Below are 24,736 nucleotides of genomic sequence, written 5' to 3'. Positions count from 1 at the left end.
TTTCGTTATACCATGAGTACTCCAAATAATCAAAAATCAAATTATGAAAATACTACCCAATAATCCAAGAAATTATAATTATATTTAAATGTAAATAATTTCTCAAATACTTGAGAGTTGTGACATATACCCACTCCGGATCAAGAACCGCCCGGTATCCGAATCGGACCCGATAATCCACAAACAAGTTATGGGTATCTATCTATCCGGAACCAAAATAGTAGATCCAAAATATCTACGGGTAGATAGGTACCCGGATCCAGACCAGACCCGATTTGAAAATTATGTAAATTAATGTGCCTATCACTTTATGCATTAAAGAAGTTAAATTTGGCATCCATAATATGTTTCCTTTTTTCTATCTAGCTACTGGTTCTTTTGAAAGTTATCAAGCTAAAATGGGTTATGTTTTTGCTTACTCCAGCTAGCATCTGTGTATCACATTAATTAAGTATAATTAAAATTTACAACTAATTCCGCTGAGTTTCGCATATATTCTGTACAATTTTTTTGCAAACTATATATATATATATATATATATATATATATATATATATAAAAGCAATGTCTGAACTTACAAAAGCAGCCAGTGAAAAAAGTTTTGAAGCATCAACCAAATATTTCTAAAGTTGATTTTATTAAGTGTGTATTTTACCCAATCCTTTGGATTATATGACTGATCTATACATTTAGCTCCATATCCTAGTGTACAATTTAGCCAAATTAACATATTAATTTACAACTTAGTTATTAACCCCAAGAAAGAGAAACAAATATTCAAAACTTCTAACCAAAATAAAATTAAGACAATATCATCTAAAAAGATGTCAAATTAATTCACAAAGCAATTCAATTAAGAAGGATAATAAGCCTTGAGTTGAGGAGACAAGCATGGCGATGCTCTCCAAACCCTACAATGCAAACTTAGTATTTCCTTGGCCTTCTCTTTGGCCTTTGTGCTACAATGCATTTGAAGCACCATAAACAACTTTGCCACAACTCCAAGTTGCACCATTTCTTGCAAAACAACCGGCGTAGCCGAGTATTTCGCCACCAAATTCAGAATCCTAACTGAACTCTCCGTAGCATTATGAGAAACCCTAAAAATCTTCTTTGACACGAGTGCGATCCCTGCATCATGCAGTATGAATTGTGACCTTCCCTCGGCACACCGACATAGTTGTTCGAGTGCAAAAAACATCAACTCACACGCTTTTTTGTCCCGCTCATCTAGAACCATATCTATTAGCAATTGCACTGCACCAGCCTCAACTACCTTAACACGGTTCCTCCCCCATGGACCGAGTCTACACAACACTTGCAATGCGGCTTTGACAGCTTTCGAAGATACTTGGTCTTTAACAACCCTGACAATCTCTTGTATAAGCTCCGAACGAACCAAAATCTTACGTGTCGGCGACATCACTTGAACGAGAGATTTCACAAGAAAAACTGCATAAGCTCTAGATTGGTAGTTTGATTTAGCCATGATTGCTGTCAGTATTTCCATGAAACCCTCATTTCTTTCCAGAACTCTAATCAACACCTTGTTAGAAAGTTTGAGAGAATGCAACAAATTAAGCGCCTCCTCGCCTGGGGTTGTCGTAGCGATACTACTAGCCGACTCTAACACATCTTCTTCCGACCACAAGTGACCTTCATGTATTTTTTCTTCTAAGGTGTAATCTTTTATTAATGAAACCAAATAATCCATCACTTCTACACACTCTTCGACTAACCGCTTGTTGCGTTCTCCTTCCAATATTAAACCTCGTAGCTTTCTGAGGGAGATTACCGTATTATGGGGCTTCTTGGCATCTTCTAATAAGGAGATAATCTGAGATTTATTTATAGGAGGTTTTGGTGTAGGGAAACGCTCTATGCCGTCAGATGCATGCGTAACGCACCATGCCTGGATCAAACGGCGCAAGGTGTGGTTTGGAGTGATTAGATCAGGGTCAGTTAGCGGTTGATTGGTTGCGGGACATGTTTGGTGTTTCTCAGAGAATATCCATCTTTCTATTGAGGAGCGGTCATATGTCATGCCGGTCGAGAGAATCACTGGATCTCGCATTATTTCAAGAGAGATCGGGCAAAGAAAATATGACGGAATTTCTACAGGTGAGATCTCCATTGATACTATGTGTATATATAGCTTAGTAAAAGATATGCTATATATGAGATGGAAGGAATTGATTAGAATCAAAGAAGTCTTTGATATTCTGGCACAAGAAATTTAGTTGGATCTTTCTTTTGATGCTGTGGAGATATGGAAGGAAGCGTGTGTGTTTTTCTAGTTGAGAGGTGCCAGGGATGGTGTGCGGGTTTTATAGGAGAGAGAAACAGAGAGACCTCTACGCTTCAATGAAATTTGGAACTTTTCTTCCTAGGACCTGGTAAATTAATTATTTCATTTTATATTCTCTTGCATTTACATCCTAGTACTTTTTCTATTTATAAAGAAATCCTGTGATTAAAACTATAAATAACCAGTCAATATACTCCTCTAATATTATAAGGCTGAAGTTATATTGTTTTCACTTTATTATTATTTTTGGATTTCTTCAAACCTAGCATTATTCTCGTTATTATTATTTTAATGAATAGTTGTTATATATAGTCATGTTTCAAAACACACATGTTATTTTAGTATATTACTTTATTGATTTATGTTATAATTATTATCTTGATTGTTTGTTTATTTACACACTATTCAAATTATATATAAAAAGACACATACAAACACACTTTCTTGTTAGAGTAAGAAATATTTTTTTTTATCAACTGAAAATTTAAATGCATAAGACATTATAATTTCTCTAAAAAAATATTGTTGGTAGGTAGAATTTATTTTTCAAATTATTTATATGACTAACTGCATAAACTTTAAGCAATCTGTGCTTCTTTTAATATATGTATTATAAATAAAAACGCTACATTTTTTTATAATTATTTACAACTACAATCTAAATTCATCATCTATAAACATAATGGTACAACTAAAGACCATGCTTTATAAGCTGAAAGATTGCTTCAAAAAAGTCAATCATAAAAAGTTATTGTTAGATATATAAATATTTTATATTTCAGGGTTATCTCCGCAAGTTCTCTCAAAATATTTCGTTGCATACGGATACGATAGAAGTCCGTTGTTCTGGGGAAATATTAAATATTTTATATTTCAGGGTTATCTCCGCAAGTTCTCTCAAAATATTTCGTTGCATACGGATACGATAGAAGTCCGTTGTTCTGGGGAAATGTTTCTTGACCATGAAAAGTTCTCCTCTTTGACTTTCTCCTTTTACAACCTCATACTTCCTACTTTTATTTACTTTTCATCTTTTGTGAATTTATTTTTATCATGCATTTATTTATTACCCGCCGAATTGGTCGAACTAGACGAGATCAAATCAAGATCATTAGTTAACCACGATCTAACGACCAAAGTTCCCGTGCCTCGATGAAATTTAATTTTCAAAAGTCAAATGGCGCCATTTTGATTTAGAAACTTATTATAAAAATTAATAAATAAATAATGGTTTTTTATGATCTTGGCTGTGATTTTCATATCAGAGTGGAGTTCCAAAATAAAATAAGATGGGATAAAATTTTTAAATATTTATAATTATATAATATTTTAAATACAAGTATGTTTTTATAATTTTTCTAAAAAAAGTATATTATTTAAATTTAGGGGGAATTTCATGTATATCCCTCAAAATTTTCAATATTAAATAGTTATCTCTCTAAAATCATAATTACATATTTATCCTTAAAAATTATAGAAACTCACATATTTATCCAATATAATTCTATTATATATCAAATATCTCCAAAACTAATTAAATTATACCTTTTTAAACATTAAAAATTATTTTACAATTTTAAGTAATATTGCAATGACCATTGTACCCTTTCTTCCTCTATCCCTTTAACATGTTGAGTCTTGGAGCGCCAAAACCTCCCGCCTCTTCTCTCCAAATACGCTAACATAATCTTCCGCCTCCCGCCTGTTCTCTCAAACTTTCTCCCTGCCTTTCCTTCGACCCCCCCCCCCCCCCTCGTTCCTTGTCGCCTCCCCTCTCAATTTCTCTCACCCTTGCCTTAATTTTTCCCTCGGTCTCTTCCCTATATTATGTTTTTTGAAACTTACTGTACCTACTTTTAAAAACTTGTTGGTACAATACAATATTGCAATGATTCTTTTGGAAAAGACCAAGTTTTTTGTTTTTTGTCTAATGTTGATTATGATAATGTTGATGATAATGACGATGAGGATGAGTTGCTAGTGGTATTGATCTCTTTCCTGACACACAGAAGCATACGTCTAGTTTTGTTGATAATTATGATGCCTAATTTGGCAGTAGAAATCTATTTTCTGGTTTTCGTAAACTAGGAGGAGCATGAAATGAAATAATCCTACTTATGCTTGAATGGAGCAATAATCAATGTGCCGAGACAAGCAATTCTATCTTTTTTTATTGGGTTATTTTTCTCTCTTGCTAGTCTTCTATAGTATAATGGGGGCGATAATTAAAAAGAAATTCAAATGCATGGGTAGGGTAATATTTTTACTGGTACTTTACTCTCTGGAAATTAGGAAGTAGAACTCAGTTTATGCTTTTTTTTATGAATTTTTTTTCTTCCATGAATTTACTTTACATTAGGAGTCTTTCTTAGATTGATAAGGGTTGGAAGAAATTTTACATTCAATCAAAGCATACGGGATTTTTATCAAAAAAAAAAAAATTAGTCAGGCAAAACTGGTACGGCTATGTACTGGTATTAGTACGATTTAATACTGTTTTCTAACACATTGGCCATAGAATGGGAAATAAAAGAAGGGTCAAATGGGAATACATAGAAAATTAATGTTATATATAATGGATTGGACAAAGATGTGAGTTTCTACAATTTTTAAGGGTAAATATGTAATTATTGATTTTCAAGTGATAAATACGTAATATTGAAACTTTTGAGGGATATACATGAAATTCCCCCCTTAAATTTATTTGAGTCAGAAATTAGACAAGTGCTTCTCAATAAAAAGTTAAAAACCTTAATAAAGGATGGTTATAAAGGTGATGTTAACTTCTAAGCGTATATATGTAGAGTAGAACTAGGGTGTTCTTAAGTTCACTAAGCCTCTTGGTGAACTCAAGTCTAAAATCTATCGAATCGGTCTCAAACCATAAATCAGAATATTGAAACCCGCCTACTTTATGAGTGATGTGTTTATGTGCAAAATTTTTAAATTTTGAAATTAATTTTGCATAGAGTCAAGTAGTAAAAAAAGGTTCAAAAAAAATGAATGCATTATAATTAATTTATTAACCTTCTAATTTTGACCGATTCGATAGGTTTTCGGCTTGAGTTCATCAAGAGGATTTGGTGAGCACACCTCTAAAAGTATATCGGATCGATTTCAAACATCAAATTCAAACCGTTGAAATGCATGTACTTCATTAGTAATACATGTACAAGATATGTCTTATTCAATATATATATATATATATATATTTTTTTTGAGGAAATATTCAATATATATTTTGTTGAATATTATTCTTATCAAATTAAGCACAAGATATAGCAAGTTTCTAATTCCGCCTCTATTCATCTTATAAAATGAACTTTCTTGTTTTCATGTAGCTATAATTAATTAATGTATTGTTATAATTGATTAGTTCCATTCCAACTTGCACAAATTTTGATCAGGTCTTGAAAAGTCAAATGCTCAATTTTTTCCTGCTACCTGCCTGTTAAAAAAGGGAATTTTGACTTTTTTTTTTTTTTTTTTTGGGCTGAAAGCCCGTAGGCAATTGCATTGATCCGATGATTTACAAAGTAGCTATTACATATGATTCTTTTGTTTAAATTGAAAAGTATTAAAACCTATACATTGAGCTACTTGTACAATCATCTAATTTGCTATGTCTAGAAATAAAAGATACGTGAAGTCAGAGAATGCGAATTGGTATATTCGCGCCCGAATAACAAGTAGGTGGGCCTTCTGATTTTCTTCTCTGATAATGTAGACACAGCAGTAATTTCTTCGAGTTGCATAATCAAACCCTTCCTTGAGGCCGAAACGTCTTCTTCTTTTCGAATTCGACGCTGCCTAGAGGAATTCACAGCCGAGAGGCACTGAATCAAAACCGGAACGGGACAGTCACCACTCAGAGAGGAGGAAGAAGAGGGCATTGAATCAAACCGAACCAGGACAGTCACCACTCAGCCGAGATGGCACTGAATCAAACCGGAACCGGGAAGTAAATCAACCGGACCAGGACAGTCACCACTCAAAGAGGAGGAAAAAGAAAGAGAGAAGAAAAGAGACAACTCATCATCAGCAACAACCAAAAAGCACATACCTTATTCACATATAGATATAGTAGTAACTACGAGATGGAATGAATTCACAAACCCTCAGTCGAACCCGGAGAGTCGAGACGAACAAAAAAGACAACAAGTGGCGGAACTCTTAATGGAGCCATCCGCTCAATTGAGACGAGGCAAAACGAACCGGACAGACTAGGAGGGGCGGGTGGAGAGGGGGGGTGAAGCAACCGGTTACAAATCGACTCTCAAAACTGCCTTCTTCGTTTTCACCTTCAAATCACCTTTTTTTTTTTCTCCTGTGCGGAGTTTAGTAGGAGAAGCGAATTTTGACTTGTTGGAATAATTACAATAAATATCAACGGCTCAACGCTGATAGACTTGTACGTACATTACATAGCGAGAAATTTTAGGCCTGTGGCCTATGCATGGCATTGCATGCCAATAAATGTGTATAGTTACACTTGCTTTAAAATACCAGGGAACTGCATACCCTACCCCTGCTTAAAGTATTTATAGAATGGCCCATATTTGATCTGGACAAGGCCTCCGGCCCAAACGCAATGAATGCTAGATATCCAGTACTTGTTCAACTCCTCTCATTATGGCAGAAAATGTTTGGGCTTCTCACCAATTCTTCATAATCAACCAACATCGGCTTTTATTATCAGGTTGTTCCGAATTCCGATCATGGTTAGCGTGACCAAATTAAAAACCAAACCCCTTGAATTATAAACAACAATTCGGGCTGTTCATACTTCCTCCTTTAAGTAAAGAACACCTCAATCCTCTAATTCTTTTTTTCATACTTCCTCCTTTTAAGGCCAACCAAGCAAAACTCTTCATATATATTTTTCCTAATAGGGCTAAAAAAATCCTGAAAGTAAAAAGATGTATACAATGACTATAATGTAATTAAAATTTTCTTATATTCCCAACTCAAATAAGAAATACCAGTGGTCTCCTGCAAATCAAAATTCAGAAGTATATCTATTGTAATTGCTTTCTCAACCCTTAACCATTTGCTTATTCTTTTAATTAAAGGCATCTTAATATTATCCCAACTCCAAACCTGAGACACAAATTAAGGGCCTGTTCGGTGCTAAGAAGGGAATGGGAACGGGAACGGGATTGAAAAAAAATGAGCTGTTGAAACACTGTGTGCGTGGAAAAAGAAAATAAACTCAGAGTGGTTTTTTTTTTCCCACGCGCACAGCGTTTCACCGAAAAGGCTCTAAAGCTACAAGCTTTCCCCAACTCAACAAGAAACTTATCTACATGAATGTATTTTTTTTTCGCATTAGATGTCGCTCTTCGCATGCACAATGTTTAATCATGGTAAATCGAAACAATTGAACCAAACCGGTCTATTTTTTTTTTTTAATACATTAATACAGTTGACAAGAAAAATTATAGAAAGTTATATTTATACCTACAAAAGTACATGATACATACCTTCACTGAGTATAGAACTATTTATTCATATACCTGATCACTTAGCAAATTTAACTATCTCAAATTTATATGGCTTCTTACACGTCAACAAGCGCTTTAACTATCTAGAAATATAGTTATAATTTCATCATGACATGCCACGTCAGACTATATATATATTCAAGTGCGAAGCCCTCTGGGGTTGATGCTTTTTCTGGAACGACTTCTCTTGCTGCTGCTTAGAATTCTCAGGCTCTGTCTTAGAATGTCAATCTCTCTCTCTCTTCTCATCCCTTCTTTCTCTACTGTTTGTATCTTTTCCTTTAGAGACACTATTGCTTCCTCTTTGGATTTCAGCTCTCTTTGTAGCTCTTCGACAATCCCTTGCTCTGCTCTCCAGCAATATCTCTCCCCTGTAATTTGTACAATCAATACAATTTAATTATTTCTTACATTTACCAGTAACTGTTTGTACTGGTACAGCCTGGACTGGTCTAAAAATTTAGTATTTGCAGGTTGCAGCAGTAGACACCTTAAGTAACCAATAAATTCTGGATATAAATATTAGTACCACTAGTTCATAGAGGAACATCTCGGTTCTGAGATTCGTGCGTTTTGTTTTCTGTTTTAAGTTTTTAATAAAAGAAAAGCTATCATTATTTAAGAGTAACTTATGACCTCAACAACCTTAATATTTTTGACACCACACACAATGTAATAATGGGTACCTTCATAATAAAAAATAATGTCCTTTCAAGTAAAAATCCTTTTTTTTTTTTGGGAAAAAGGCAACTCTATTCTCAATACTTGCAACATATATAAACATTTTACCAAAAAAAAAAAACATAAAATGTCTAATTCCTTATGGCAATATCAAGATTTTCATATATAAATTCTTTATTAAAAACTGAAAATTAGTGGGTTAAGACATGGATCCATACCCGACCCGTTTGCTGATTGATTTAACTAGCTAGGTGAAAAATGTAAAAATTGAAAAACCCAAACGGATCTAGTTATGTATTACACTTACATATTTTCCTACAAGTAACAACTATTTTCCTTTTGTTAATATTATTTCTTAAATGTTTCAAAATATAAGATAAATAAATGGGTCGGGTGGGGGTTTTGTTCAAACGACTTTGGACAAAGTTTCATTCAAAGCCAAACTTAAACCGTCTTATATGCATCAAAATTCGTACAGATATTTAGATTCAATGAGTCATTTAAATTTATTAAGTTTTAAATATATTTGTACGAATTTCAATACAAATCGAACATTTATAACTGACTTTGGATAAGACTTTGTCCAAAACCCTTCAGAACAACACAAAACCCAATCCCAAATGGGTCGGGTAGAGAATCTTTGAGGTGATGTTGACCCAAAACCCATGAGATGATGAGATCAATTATTAGTTTTATAACATAGAACGTACCGGATCCTGATCTGGTCTGATAAATTTTGTCGGGTTGGATCTACAACTACAACTACAGTCCGGATAGCACACGGGAAAGTTTGTAAGATTGGAAATAATGGGCTCGTGAAACTATCACAACTCACAATTCACAAGTACAAACAGATCTTAAATCTCAATATTGGTGCCTACCGTGTTTCAAATTTTGTCTCCTAGCAACCTGGCCCAACTAACAACCTTCGCTTTCCTACCAATAAGCAGCCACTGTCAGCTGGGAATCCAATTTTTCCCAATTATTCTAACCCTTATAATAATCTATAAGAGAGAGAGAGAGAGAGAGAGAGAGAGAGAGAGAGGAGGGATCTACTTACACTTACACTTTTTTTTTTTTAGTGACATTAAATTACACGAGATATTTTCAAAGTTTAAACAGTTGATCCAAACTGTTCAACATGATAGATATATTAAAATGTGCTTGCAGATTAAATTTTACATTTTTTTTATTTTTTTTTTACTATTTATTAAGTATTTTACAAAATCATTGTTTTCAGTGTATTGAATTTTTGTACTCATCTTAATAAATAGGTAAAAAAAAAATCAAAAAATGTAAACTTTGATCTGCAAGAACATTTTAATATATCTGTCATATTGAACGGTTTGGATCGACTATTTGGACTTTGAAATGTGGAGTGTAATTTGGTGTCACCAAAAAAGAATGTAAGTGGATCCCTCCTCAATCTATATATGCATATTTAATTTTTGACGAAGATAATTGAAACATATAAAAATTTATTAAAAAAAATCAATTACATTTCAATATACATAATTAAAAAAATAAAAAATAAAAAATTCAAAAAAATGTAAAATTTGATCTGGAAGCACATTTTATCGTGGAGATCACGTTGAACGGTTTGGATTGATAAATTGGAATTTGAAAATGTAGAAAATGGTTGTGACAACTTTGTGGGAATGCGTATGCTCTGCATTAACACAAAAAAGGAATATTTTGAGTTAATGAATCTCAACCGTCTGATTTAAACAGAGCCAATCCTAATATTAGTGCGGATCTAGTTTGCACGAATTTTAAAATAGATCGGATGGTCAGGATTCATTAACTCAAAATATTCTCTTTTGAGTTAATACAGAGAATACAAATTCACTCTGTGGTAACTCAAAATTGTGGTAATCGAATCCCTCCTCATATATCATACAAGATATTTAATGTTTTACGCAAACATTTTATAATTTTAACAGTAGGTTAAAATGGTAAAAGTACAGGGTAGAACGGGCAGTAAAATTGTGGGGTATGTATAGAATTAAATATTTGCATACATGATGCATGATGATGATAATTCCGTAGAGGGAGAGAGAGAGAGAAGAGAAGGGGAGAGGAAAAGGACAGGATTGGCATTAATTGACTGAAGGAATTCATGTGAAGTAAAGACAAAATAAAACCATGTCACCGTTATGATAAACACTATCCCAAAACTGTTCCTAGTATTTTTTTTTTTTAATCCAATTTCTAGAAACTTTAAATTGATCCAAATTCTCTGCGATATTATCTGTGAAGAAACGAACCTGGCAAATTATTTTGTAAATAAAATATATTTTAGCTGTAATTTGTTATTAAAGTATAATATTATAAGCATTTTAAGATAATTATTCGGTAAGCAAAATTTTTTTTACAGTAATTTGTTATTATAGATAATTTTATAAACATATTTTCACAATTACTTGAAATTTAAATGGCAAATTACCTCATCCTACTGCAACGTAATTAATATGAAAATAGGGGGAATTCGATGGACATTGGGTCAAATTCGATCTGAAACATGATCAGAATCGTCCGATTTATATTAAGATATGCGCATATAACTTCCAGGGTTGTTTGGATTAAATACGTACAAATCTTAATACGAATCGGACAGTTCTAATCAGATATCAAACTAAATTTGATCTGATACCCATCGTACTAGCCCCTCACTCCAACACTATGATCTTTTAGTGTTTTCTTAATTGTGCTTGTTACTTTACATCTCTCTTTTTTTTCTAATTATTATTGTAAATTAATTTTAATTAATCTAATTGTAGGCACATTTCCTAGAATTTCTTTTATAAACCATAATTAAAAAAAATTATGAAACCAATATGATTATTTTTTTTTTACAAAAATTATAAGAACTGAAATGTCATTTCGGTTCGAAATTTTTTTTTGGTGGACCGAAATGGCAATTCGATCCAAGGTATTTTCACAATTTTTCAATGTATTTTTTTCTTGAAATCTGTAAAAATACCTGGAACCGAAATGGCATCTCGGTTCTTATGGTATTTGTAAAAAACAAAGCAATAAAGTTGGTTTGATAAAACCTATTTTTTTATTTATGGTTTCTAAAAAAAAAATCATTTCCTACTATAAAAAATAAAAAATATGACACACCACAAAAATAGAAAATAAATAGTTCGTTTTCATGACAGTGAGTTGTTAGACTGTATATTTTTGTTTTGTGGCTACCAGAGTCAATGGTACTCTGTTTGGTGTGATTTACTCCTTTTGGTGTTATATATGAGGCATCAGTCTCATTGCTCTGTTCCACCAAATTGATTGGAATCAGATACATGGTGCCATGTAAAACAGAGATTTATTATACAGTTGTTTTTCTATTCTGAGATCCATGTACATATCCTTTTTCAGTTTGGTTCAGTGATTTTTTCTTTTTTGTTCAAGCATATGCTTGTCAGTTGTCACCATTTTAGCTGGTGTGAAGTTTAAGTCTAAAAGCATATCAATTTCAGGCATAATAATTTATGTATTTATGTGTTGTCTATTTAACTTATACTGTTACTGGTATTATGATTTATGACACCACTACACTAGTACAGACATAAAATTAATACTTTGTTACTTCTTACTGTCTTGTATTTATCTGTCTACAGTAAAATCCTAAAATAACATGCCTATCAACACTTTTTATATTAATATGTAATTTTTTATTGTTTTTTTTTTTTTTTAAAAGGATTTTTAAAAGCCAAATTTAGTAAACATTGATCAGTTCAGGTCAATTAGACTTACAAGGAAAACAATATTTTCTAAGGACCTTATTAATAATATAATTACAGAATTAATTTAATCAAATAAAGTATACTGAATACATAAACCAATAATATCTTTAAATTAGTATGCTCTGTTCTAATCTGATTTGTAATAAATAATATTAAATTCCAATCTGATTTATAATAAATAATGCTACTTAGTTCTAGTACTTAAGTTATTGCAATTAAGTTTCAAAACATCAGCAAATGGACCAAAATAAATTAATGACTGTGTGGAAAATTTAGAGAGGTGAAAGATGAAACAGTAATTTTGCTGAGTAAAAAACAAAGAAAAAGGACAGCACGCCTTTATTAAAATTTGTCAAAGATTCCTCTCTTGTTCCTTTCCTTTCACAATGAATGCGCAGCTAATATAGGGTCATAAAGTTAGGGATTTAATTAATTTTTATTTGACCTTTTTAAACATGAAGGAAATGAGATGATATGTTTTAGGATATATATATAAAATAAGGGTTTTGGAAGGGTGAAAATGAAATTAACCAATATAAAATGCACCTACATTATTATTAATACACAATGGAATAAGAACAAACCAAGAAGGAATCCTAGATGCCAAAATTTTGTTTTCTGCATATGAAACTGACCAACAAACAAATATGCATTTATTATACACCTTATTTCAAAAATTGGATAAATGTCAATTCTTGTGCATTTGTTAATGTAGGGACAACATATTGAAGTCAAGGCACAAATAAAAGTAGTGCTTTGCTTTAAATGGTAATATTCTTGGTTGAATTGTGTAAATTTTGCATATTCTGACAAACCTTGTTCGTGAAAAAGGAAAAATGCAGGGTAGGGTAAAAATTCAAGGCAAAGCTAAATATAACCGCTCTAAAAGTAATAAATTAATTTTATAGTAATAAAAGATGGTGTGTTTTTTAGTGATAAAATTATTACCAAAAAAATTACATATTCATCCATTTTTTTTTCAAAAAGGAAAATCTAAAATCGTTAAGGATCATTTGTGTATTTGATTTGGTTTGCAAAAATATAGAAATAGTGACAATGATGCTTGGAGAGGTAAAAATTTAGATAAATTCAAATATATATTTGTTTCTCAAATAACAAAGAAAAAACTTTAATTGAGTGCATTTCACATCTTGTGTGTGTGTGTGTGTATATATATATATATATATATATCCAATACTCTAATCTAAACTATGCAAAAGAAGAATTTCATAGTTAAAAAAGGAAACAAAAAAATGGTGATTTTGCATTACCATTTGTTTGATGAGTTCTTTGAATGAGATCATCAAGCTCAGTCTTGATTGCTAGATAAAGTTGTTTCCATTTCTCGACGGCCTCCTCTCGCCTCGCCTGCTCCTGCTTCATCTGTTCGACTATATAACTCGTACCGAACTCCTGCCATTCCTTCACCCCTTGTACCGCCTCCGCCGCTTTCTCGAGCCTTTTCACCCGCTCCTCTTCCTCCTTAAGCTTCAACCGGAGCTTTGCGTTCTCCTCCTTTTGTTTCTTTCTCTCTTGCCTCGACTCTTCCTCTTTGAACGCGAATGCAGTTACGTGTTGCTCGTATGCCTGGCTCTCTTTCTCCCTTGCATGTCTCATCTCCTTGATCTCTTCTTCTAGAATTTGAATTTTGGCTCTCAATTGTCTCACATTTTCATGTCTTTTGGTGTAACACTTGCTTAAACCAAGACCCATCTTTCCCTTGCTCCCCTTGTTTGTTCTTACTTAATTAGAGTTTATATTTGGTTGGTTATATAGGTAGGAGGGGGTTAATTACATGGTTATTTAGGTAGAGAGAGAGAGAGAGAGAGAGAGAGAGGAATGCTATGCAAGGCAATGAACAGGAAAGCTAGCTAGGAATATTTTGGAATGCATTTAGAAATATTAATTGAGGTACAAAGAATTAATGGAATGGAGGGAGGACTTAAATAAGTTGGGGCTGATAGATCCCGTGGAAGGATGAAATGCAAATGCTCCAATGGCCAATAACAATGGCTAAGGTTAGGCATGCGAGCGACTCATTGGCTGTTTTTTCTAAATGTCTCCATTTCGTACCCGTAAACGTCCCAAAATACCCATAGAAATATGAATTCCGGACTGACTACAATTGAATCGGATGATCCAAAATTGTCCTTTTTAACTTGGCACCAATCTCAAAGCACAAATAATACTGTCCCCTCTGTCATCCCGAGCAAGGACCGGCTGAGAGTAAATCTGGGTCGTCCGTTTTAATTGTTTTTAAAATGCCAGAAATAAAAATTTCGGGTATGTTTTCCTTCATCTACAAATTGCTTGGATATTTTCATTCCCGGTGAAAACAAGGAGATTTGAAACAAAGGTAGATGCAGCCTTTATTGTAATAAGTTGCAAAGGAAATTTAGGTGACAAGAAGCGTGAGCAGTCACTCTCGCTACATGGTACTGGTACTGGTACATCGTGTGGCGAATCAAAGTAAAAAATAAAATTATAAAAAGGTGAACTATAAACCTTTTCAGATAAAAGAAAAGAAAAGGTGATAAATTAACTGGAGAGTTCTATTGGACAGGGAGCAACTATTCCATTTAGATTCCTCTTTTCTACTATTTGTAGGTCAACTGTTGATGCAATTATTTCCAAAAGGATGAAAAGAAATGCTATCATGTAAACGGCTTTTTTATAATTACACATCTATTTTTTATGGTGCATTTATTTGGTAACTCTTTCATAATATTATTTAAAATTAAAATATAATTGGAGTAGAACTAGGGTGTTTCTAAGGGGAGAGGGGGGGCGTCCGACGCCCATCGGAGCACTTTTGTGTTCGATGGGTTATCTTCACCGTCGGATCTGCTTTAGGATTCGAGCCCGCAATTTCGCGTCAGCTTTAAAATCCGTACACACAAATCCTAAAACAGATCTGACAGTGAGAGAACCCATCGAACACAAAAGTGGTCCGATGGCCATCGGACAGCCCCCTCTTCCATTTCTAAGTTCACCAAGCTCCTTTATGAACTCAACTCTAAAATCTATTGGATTTGTTTCAAATGATGAATTCAAACCGTTAGAATCCTTCTACCTTACGAGTGATGTGTTTATATGTGAAAATTTTAAAATTTTAAATTAATTTTGTATAGAGTCAAGTGGTCAAAAAGTGTCTAAAATATGAATTCATTAAAATTAATTTATAAACCTTCTAATTTTGATCACTTGACTTCATACTAAATTATTTCAAAACTTTAAAATTTTCACATAGACGCATCACTCATAAGATAGAAGGATTTCAACGGTTTGGATTTGTTGTTTGAAATCAATTCAATAGTTTTAAAATTGAGTTCACAAAGAGGCTTGATGAACTTAAAAAACCCTAGTTCTACTCATAAAATAGTACATGTATTATTCATATTCATTTGTCAATCTAACTATCAAATGATTTACATATTCAGCATTTTAAAGAATTTTCAAATTGTTGAATTTCAAAATCACCCGATAGATAATCAAACAATTTACAACAAAATTTATAATTTTATGATTTAATTAAAAATGAATAATATTAATAAAGTATTAAGTATAAATAAATTAATGTATCATAGTATATAAATATATATAATAAAATGTCTTGGTAAAATTAATTTTACAAATCTAACAACTATTCAATTTGACACAACAACTATAGAAACTTATTTTGTCTTCGTCTCTGGCATGAAACGTTTGTTTCATAAAAATTTATATTAAATTCGTTACTAGGTACTATTAGGGCTGCTAACGAGCCGAGTTAGCTCGAGTTATGGACAACTCGAATTCAACTCGGAAGATAGTGAGTCGAGTTGACTCGAGTTGAGATTATTGAGCCGAGCTGGCTCGCTGACTCGAATTCAACTCGCGAGTAACTCGAGTTGGCTCGTGACTCGTGAGTCAACTCGTTTAAGGTGTTGAAATGTTGAACATTTGAACTTATGATTGTTGTTATGTAATAATATGAGAAGTAAATATTGAATTAACAAACAATTCACAACAAAATGATTAAATGAAATGAATTGGGTCAACTTGAGTCAGTCACATCTAGTTGGGAAAATAAAATAGGTCAAAAATTATGAAGAAAATCATCAATCAAACGAGTCACGAGTTGTAACGAGCGAGTTCAGTCCAACTCAAACTCAACTCGTTTAACTCACGAGTTACTCAACTCGAGTCAGAATAACTCGAATTTTAAACGAACGAGTTTTTAGCGAGTTCGTTACCGAGCTGAGTTTGAGTAACTCACGAGTCGCGAGCTTTTTATACAGCCCTAGGTACTATTATCATATATTGAATGCATGGCAATTGAAGGGGCCATAATAGTAATGGATGAGAAAGCATGATGCCCACAATTGATTAAAATTTTCAAAATTGTATATCGAAATTAAAATAATATATTTTTGCACATTTTGCACGTGATAATATGTTCCCAAAAAAAAATAATAGGACCAGTGCAAATATGTTATTGATTTGTTAATTATCTTTAAAACATAGTTTTATATGCATAAAAGACGGAGAATTTTTTTGAAAATTATGGACGAAATTGGAATGTATAATTATAAATCCTTCAATAATTGCAAAGACAAACTTCAAAACTGAGTAATTACCGAATAATATTTGTAAATGAAATGGTTAAAATTAAATTGAGTTTTTATGTTTTAATTAAAAAGTTAATAAAAAAATTATCTCTTTAATAAGTTCTTGTTCAAATGTAACAAATCCAGCGGTATGATCAGGCTGTTGAGGAAAAAAGAAGCATAGACAAGATAATTAGTAGGGTAGGCAAATTAAAATGATGAATTATAATTTTGTCATTATTTTGAATATTAAATAATTCTATAATTTTGTAAGAATATATAAAATAGAAACATATTTTTGAAATAAAAATCGGCTATGCAAAAATTTATAAGTTTTTTAAGCGTAAGTATACTTATATCATTTATTTTTGACAAAGTACAAATATAGAAGTACTTTAATTTATAAACTTTTAATACCAGAGGTTGGTAAGTACTCACCCCTAATTTAACTTTGCTAGTTGGTGTTAGTTTGTAATAATCTAGAAGTCAATAATACGATAAATTATCATAAAGCTTTGTTCATGAATTGAATGTTTATTTATATATCATTTTGTTGCCTTGAGTATTATTGAATTTATGGATCATTTCGAGTTCATGACTGAAATTGTGAAACTCCATAATATAGATGATATATACTCTTAAAAAGTCACTGACCAAGGTAATTAGCAGGAACACTAATTACCGCGATAAGGTTAGTATGTGGATTAAAAGATGGTTAAGTTTTACAAACCACCTGACACGAGATGTCATTTTAATCACATAGATACATGTTCTAGGAACATGGTATTTGACAGACTCCGAATGAAACATTAAATAGAATTGTGTTCGTGTCATTTATGTTTTCATTCAGTGTCACGTTCTACAGTATGAGGTATTTATCGTTCCCACTGAGAAATATGTATGTGTGATTGTTATCCACCGCTATCTGTAAAAAGCAGTCATAACGGTAGCTTTTCCATATGTATAGCTTAGCTGAGGAAGTGATAGTTTACCAAGAATACTATTTGTCCCTCGTATCTCTATACGAGCTATAGCATCACTGGGCCCCTTGATAGAGTAAGATTATCTGCTAGCGGTATAATTACAAGAGTAATTATATTTGATAATCTGGTCAAGATCAAGAAAAGATTCAGTTAGCAAGGATGACACACATCTACCTTGAAACTGATATGATAGCTATGAGACAGAAGAACAGACACAAGTAAATTGTTTACTGGATCGTGATATTGTACAGTACAACATCATCTGTGTAATTGGATGGTCATGATGTGTTGCCAGATGTCACCCATGATTATAGAAGTTAAAACAGTTTTAACTCTATTTACCAACATAACACAGATCCTATTAGGTCACACCATATAGAAGTTAATCGGAGAATCTTATTGTGATTGATTATAAATTGGTTATGATCAATAGCAAGATGGTTATAATTAATTATACGTGTTATAATTAAATTATAAATGTTATGTAAAAATAACAAGCAAAAACATTGGTTAATTTATAAACGTGTGTGACACGTTGTATAAAAGTTAACCGGTTAATTTATAAATGTGCAGGACACGTTGTATAAATTACCGAAACAACAAACCGCAAGAAAAATATATATATAATTATTCAGAATAATTATACGAATATTATTTGTGTTCGGAACGAGGGCATTCGGGTCTTTTCAGATTCGTCCTTATCCGCATGACATGTCATTGATCCTATCCAGATGACATGTCATCAATCCTATCCACAAGGGCAAAATGGTCATTTCACACCTATGCCACCTTGCATGTGTAGAAACATGGAGAAGAGTGTGGAAGGGGTATTTTGGTCATTTCACATGTAAAATGATGAGGTGTCAATGGCATACCTTGTAAATAGGCCGAACTTGGAGGGCATTTTGGTCTTTTGCAACCGACCCTAAACACTATAAATAGGGGTGGAGGGGTAGAGAGAAAATAACTAATTTCATTCGTACCGTTTCGTGTCGAAACGGATCGGTATTTTCTCTCTTTCTCGGTTTCTCTCCCAAATAGTGTTTCGGTTGAGAAAAGAAAGTTATACGTAGTTGATGTATAATCTTGCGGGTTGTTGTGGAGTATATTTACGGGATTGATGAATAGTGTTTTTGCAGAATTCTGCGATTTACGGTATTTCTGGCAGAAGAAATAAACCGCTCTCCGGTTAGTCCTGGTGGATAACCGATAGAGGTATCACACGTGTGATACTCCGAGTCGATTCCTTCCCTGGTGAGGCTCTACTCGCTCGGTCTGCATTCCAACTGTGATTTGAAAACAAGGTATAAATATGCTATATTAATCTATTTAATTGGTAAGTAGATTAAAGTTTTAGAAATCAATCATGGAGTAGATCTGTAAAAATGATTAAATTGGGTTTTGATGCCAAAGGAATACTGAAGGTGGACCGCCTTGGAAAGTTTCCTGACATACCCCGTTTAATCCTGAGCTTAAGTTGGCCGTAGAAATTTTTGTTCTACGGTCATTCCGCAACTTAAGCCTAAACGGGTTTCCGGTTAGCACTGCGCAAACCCAACAGTTGGTTCCACCTAGGGCTGTAAATGAGCCGAGTTTGAGCGAGTTACCTCCAACTCAAACTCGGCTCGTTTAATAAACGAGCGAGCCAACTCGAGTTGAGATGATAATAACGAGTTGTAGAGCCAACTCGAACTCAGCTCATTATCAACTCGAGTTGACTCACAACTCGTTTATAACTCGTTTAACCAGTGATAGTATTACAACACACGTTCAAACTCAGCTCGTTATCAACTCGAGTTGGCTCACAACTCGTTTAACCAGTGATAGTGTTACAACACAAGTTCAAACATATTTTACACGAATCTCAAAGCACAAATAACAGTCTAGAGATTCGGGTTTGATTATTTTGGGATTTATTGTGACCAATACTGTGTAACTTTATGTCACTCGAGTTATAAATGAGCGAGTTCGGGCCAACTCAAACTCAGCTCATTTATTAAACGAGTTGGCCAACTCGAGTTGTAAATGAGCCGAGTTAAACGAGCTGTAAATGAGCCAAATTACAAGTTCAAGCTTTTTTGCCCAGCCCTAGTTCCGCCCCTAGCTAGCTAAGACCCATATAAATTGAAAATTTATAATTTTATTAATTAAATTTTGTAATTTTCTATGTATTAATACATTTAGTCACTTATAAAATCTGTAATAACTTGGTCAGCCTCTTCAATTTCAATTTCTTAATTTTGTTCTTGTCCACAGTCATACCGTGAAACCTATTGTGACTGTGTGGCACGCAAGGCGTACCTATGCACAGAGAAAATTTAGGGTAAAATATTATGGGTACTATAAAATTTATTCTCATTTTTAACATGAAAATTTTATATATAACTTGCCTCTATTAACATTTGATCTTCATAGTTTGAAAGTATGACTTTGTCTCTGATGACACACATTATAAAAACTTGCCAAAAATACACATTAGAATCTGCTTGTGGATGGTCTGATTTTCATTTTTTTTTCATTGTTATAATCTGATTCAAACAAGAATCTAAGACTGTTCATGCAGCATGAAAATTTAAAGTAAAATGTGTACTATAAAATTTATTTTCATTCTAAACATGAAAATTTTATATAATTATCTGCTATATATTAGCGTTTGACCTCTATAGTTTGAAAGTCTGACTCCGCTTCCGTATTGCACCCGTCATGTTTATGGATACATACATGTGTCTAGTTGATTATGTGTAATAAAAACTAGCCAAAAATACACATTATTATAAAAGATGTAATCTGCCTGTGGATGGTCTGGTTTTAATTTTTTTTCATGGTTATAATCAGATTCAAACAAGAATCTAAGACTGTTGATGCAGCAATTTGGCGACATCATAACTGCAGTTTTGAAAATAATTTGTCTATAATTAGAGCTACAATCAGCTCGATCACTGTTAAATCTAGCGCCACTATTTTCCAGCCAATCAGTTCTCATTGGCAGAGCTCTACCAACCAATTAATTAATTAATTAAACAGAAATCTCTAGTCTATTCTATGACATGCATGGTAGTGCCAAGAATTTCTCCGCAAATCAAATACTGTTATTGATTTTGAGAGGCGTATTGAGCAATTTGTCAATAAACGTCGCTAGCTACGGTAGTTGAGCCAATCGTAGCATAAATTATAAATGATTATATTTTTTTTTATATACTTCTTAAAAAATAAGCTCTAATGGGTAATAATATAATATGCAATTTGCAAGTTTTCTCCATCACTCAGAATGATAGCTACGATATCAAGAATCAATGTACAGTTTTTGAAATTAAGAGGTGGATCTGATGTCAATTTTCATTTTGAAAGATAAAAATATAAGCATTGAAGAATGCTAAATTGCAAAAAATAATAATAATAATAATAATAATGAAAGAGTGATACTTAGGTACATTAAAATAATTTGTACGGTTCATACTAATTTTATATTATAAATTGATGAATTTAAATATTGAAGTCGATATTGCTCTCGTTTCAACTTAATTTTAATTGTCAAAAATATATTTTTCTATGTTTTATATTAGAGTCCGACTACTGTGGTATCGGCAGTATTTCAGTCTAAATACCACAATATTTAAAATCTATTGAATTGGTTTCAAACTACGAATTCAAACCGTTTAAACTTTAAACCGATTTACTTCATAAATGATGTGTTTATATACAAAATTTATAATTTTTCAAATATTTAGTATCAAATCAAGCGGTCAATGTCGGACTTTTTTAAAGTTAACTTTAATGCATTCATTTTTCATCATTTTTTGACTGCTTGACTTAATACTAATAATAATTCAAAAAATTATAAATTTTGCATTTAAGATCATCACTCATAAAGTTGATCAGTTTGAACGGTTTGAATTTATCATTTGAAGCTTATCAAATAAGTTTTCAAATCGGTGGCAAATATCATCGATATTACGGTAGCCAGACTCAAAATGAGTATTATCTTATCCTTGATCAACACAATTAATTACTAAAATAATTTTTAAATTTCCCTTATTAAAAAAGTTATGTAGTAAAGCAACATGTTCAAAATGAGTATTGATTGGTTAATTATTCCTTTGTCCTACTATTTGTTGTTGTTCTGTTCCATATATACTTAAATTTAACCGGATAAACTAAAAAATCAACGGTTACCTAATTTTAACATAGATTCTATATCAGTTTGCATCGCCTAATTAATTAATAAGCAGAGACAATGGAAAGACATCTTTAAGCAACAGCCAACAGTACATCAATAAAATGAATAAACCACTGAACTGATAAGATAGAAACTTGACTTAACCTAACACTTTCAGACCCCAAATCAGACAAGAAAAAACAAGTAGTCTAGTCTTTGCCTCTTTGGCTGTTTGTACCAGACTACCAGTAACCAGTGAAATGTTTAACTTGAATCATTATCCATGGAATAATGCGCATCCCGAGATAATTCTCTGTCCCTGTAGGCCTGTTACCTGTACAGCTGCGCTCGCTCTTTTCACAGATTCTAATTTCTACTTCACCTTCCTGTGCTTCCTCTCCAGTTCTTTTTAACAGGACGCTCTTTTCCATTGGGATTTGGGAGATGTTTGGAGGGGGAAGGATCGGAGACAAGTATGATATTCCGTAATGATTCAATGTCTAAAGGTTTCATAGAAGAAAAGAAAAGAACATTTCTGTGGTGACTTGTAGACTTGTAGTGGTTAAAAGCATCACTTTCATTTTCTTCAAAGTGTTTAGTTATGCTTTCAAAAGAAGCAATCTAAATCAACAAATGTATACAATTTAGGCTATTAATTGCAATGCTGACACTTCAACCGAGTTTAATTTAATTTTAATGATATTGGTTCCACTTCCACTACTGAGTTTGTTAATTCGATTTTCTTGATTATTAGCTTGATAAGATTGTGTTTACCAACGGTGCAATTAACACAAATCCAAAGCTCCTTTTTAAGTCGGCACATGTACACAAATCCCTTAATTTATTTCTTCATTAAAACATGTGTTTGGCTGGATTGTTGATTGCAACATTCATTTATTACAATATTCCAATTTTTTGTTATCATGTAATCGCACATGAATTGCGCGCCAAATGTGGTACCCAAAATCAAAACGGTGAATCGATCCCGTGTATGTTTGTTGAATTTTGTGACAAGATTGCATGCAACAAAATAAAGGCACGGTGATGGATGGAGAGAAAATAGGCGAATGGGTTTGGCACAATGGCACTTGTAATTTATCTCTTTTCTTAGGATTCCTGCAATGAAAGAGACTCCTCTCTGCGTTCTTGTTTCCTAATCTAGCCTTGTATTTGGGCCCCCCCTCGTCTTGATCCTTTATGGCTTGCTCTCATGTTGCCCTCCATGTTGCTTGCCTTGTGCTTTTACAGTATGATACAGGGACAAGTGGACAACAACACACAAATATAAACAAATGTACAAAGTATATATAGGCAGGGGTGAATCCAGAATTTCGATCAGGTATAGATACAAACTACTGACAATAGTACAATTTTTTTTCCAAGCGAACAAGAGCAGAGTAGCGGATAGGAATTTAAAAAAGCCATAGCATGACCGGATACGTCACGGTACGACACGTGTGACGATTACGTGTCGTGACTCACATGTCTCGTGACGTGACCATCTTTCGAAAATTTGGCACGACACGTCATGCGAAAGATTTAATCGCGGCACGTCATATGGTCACGTGTAATTAGGACCGTTAAATCTTGCTCAAATAGTGAATCTTGAATAAAAAAAAATAGTTAAATATAACCAAACGTGACAAACCGGCCACGTGTGGTCAAAACGTAACTAACGTGCTGTGAGTCTGTGACCATCCTTCTAAATTTGATCACAGCACAGCATGACATGTAAAATTCTGACTTGATCAGAGCACGACACGTGATCTAGCGGTAGGCACAAATTTAATTTACCCCTAGATCTAATAAAAATTTCAAATCTAAAGATAGACAAGTGCTGATTCAGAGGTCCGCCGTTGAGTATAGAGGAAGAGAAGAATAATAGAAAGCAGAGAGGAATCCAATCGGCATCTCTTGAACTATTTATTAAAAAAAATTATTCCAGTGTTCCTCTTTTTTTTTTCTGTTAAAAAAAAGGTTCTATATTTGCATTTTCATGGATAAAATATTTTGCAGGTAGCTTGTTTTGCATGAGTAGAGTTCTTATATAGAAAACTTCATTAGCAACAAATAATATATTACCATTTTATTTTTTGTATGTATATAATGCATAAAGAAAAATATATGTTAATATAATTTCCACTTCAAACTATCTCAACAATGACAAATATTACTGTTATACACTTTGTCTACACAGAACTTGAAAGGCCTTCTTATTAATTTTTTTTTTAATAAAATTGTGTAAAGCCACTCAACTATTTAATATTCAAACTTACAAATATATATATTTGTTAAGATAAAAATAACCTTACGGATATAAGCCGAGAATTTTAGTTATTGTTGTCAATTAAGAAGATTTAAAAAAAATTAAATTTTAAAAGTTCATATAATTACAAAAAAAATTGTGAGAACTCAATATTATCGATTGATCTAGTAGCTCTATCACGAACATAGTCACAAGATTCGTGAATTATATCTGAATTATATCCGAATAATTTGTTTTTTGGGTGATGCCCAACTGAACGCTGAATTATTCGGTTGACCAAACTTTGACCGAATTAAACCCAAATAATTCACAGATTTTACAAATTTTTCCCGAATTTTTTCCAGGACATTTTTTTTTTGGTCTCTTGCATGACTGAGATTTTTGCTCCGGATAATTCTGAATCATTCCTGAATTATACCCAAATTATTTCTGAATCACAAATTTTTAACCTCGCCGAACCGAACCCGAATAATTCATTTGTCAGTGTGGTCACAAAAAAA

General features: G+C 32.8%; 2 protein-coding genes across 2 annotated transcripts; both read right to left on the bottom strand.

The window, feature by feature from the left end:
* Positions 1–625: 625 nt before the first annotated feature.
* Positions 626–2,170, bottom strand: LOC144576305 (E3 ubiquitin-protein ligase PUB23-like). The gene has a single exon (XM_078326638.1). It carries the CDS (start codon positions 2,132–2,134, stop codon positions 854–856), a length of 1,281 nt encoding a protein of 426 aa, XP_078182764.1. The 5' UTR covers positions 2,135–2,170; the 3' UTR covers positions 626–853.
* A 5,563-nt stretch (positions 2,171–7,733) lies between these two features.
* Positions 7,734–14,111, bottom strand: LOC144543973 (golgin family A protein). Its single transcript, XM_078292418.1, has 2 exons — positions 13,514–14,111; positions 7,734–8,183 (listed from the first exon to the last, which is right to left on the bottom strand). Exons 1-2 carry the CDS (start codon positions 13,953–13,955, stop codon positions 7,951–7,953), a joined length of 675 nt encoding a protein of 224 aa, XP_078148544.1. The 5' UTR covers positions 13,956–14,111; the 3' UTR covers positions 7,734–7,950.
* Between the last annotated feature and the right edge of the window lie 10,625 nt (positions 14,112–24,736).

This window comes from Carex rostrata, chromosome 25 (assembly GCF_964058835.1).
Source record: "Carex rostrata chromosome 25, lpCarRost1.2, whole genome shotgun sequence".
NCBI classification, from domain to species: domain Eukaryota; kingdom Viridiplantae; phylum Streptophyta; class Magnoliopsida; order Poales; family Cyperaceae; genus Carex; species Carex rostrata.
The sequence above is the reverse complement of the archived record's forward strand: the minus strand, read 5'-3'. Positions and strand labels throughout refer to the sequence as shown.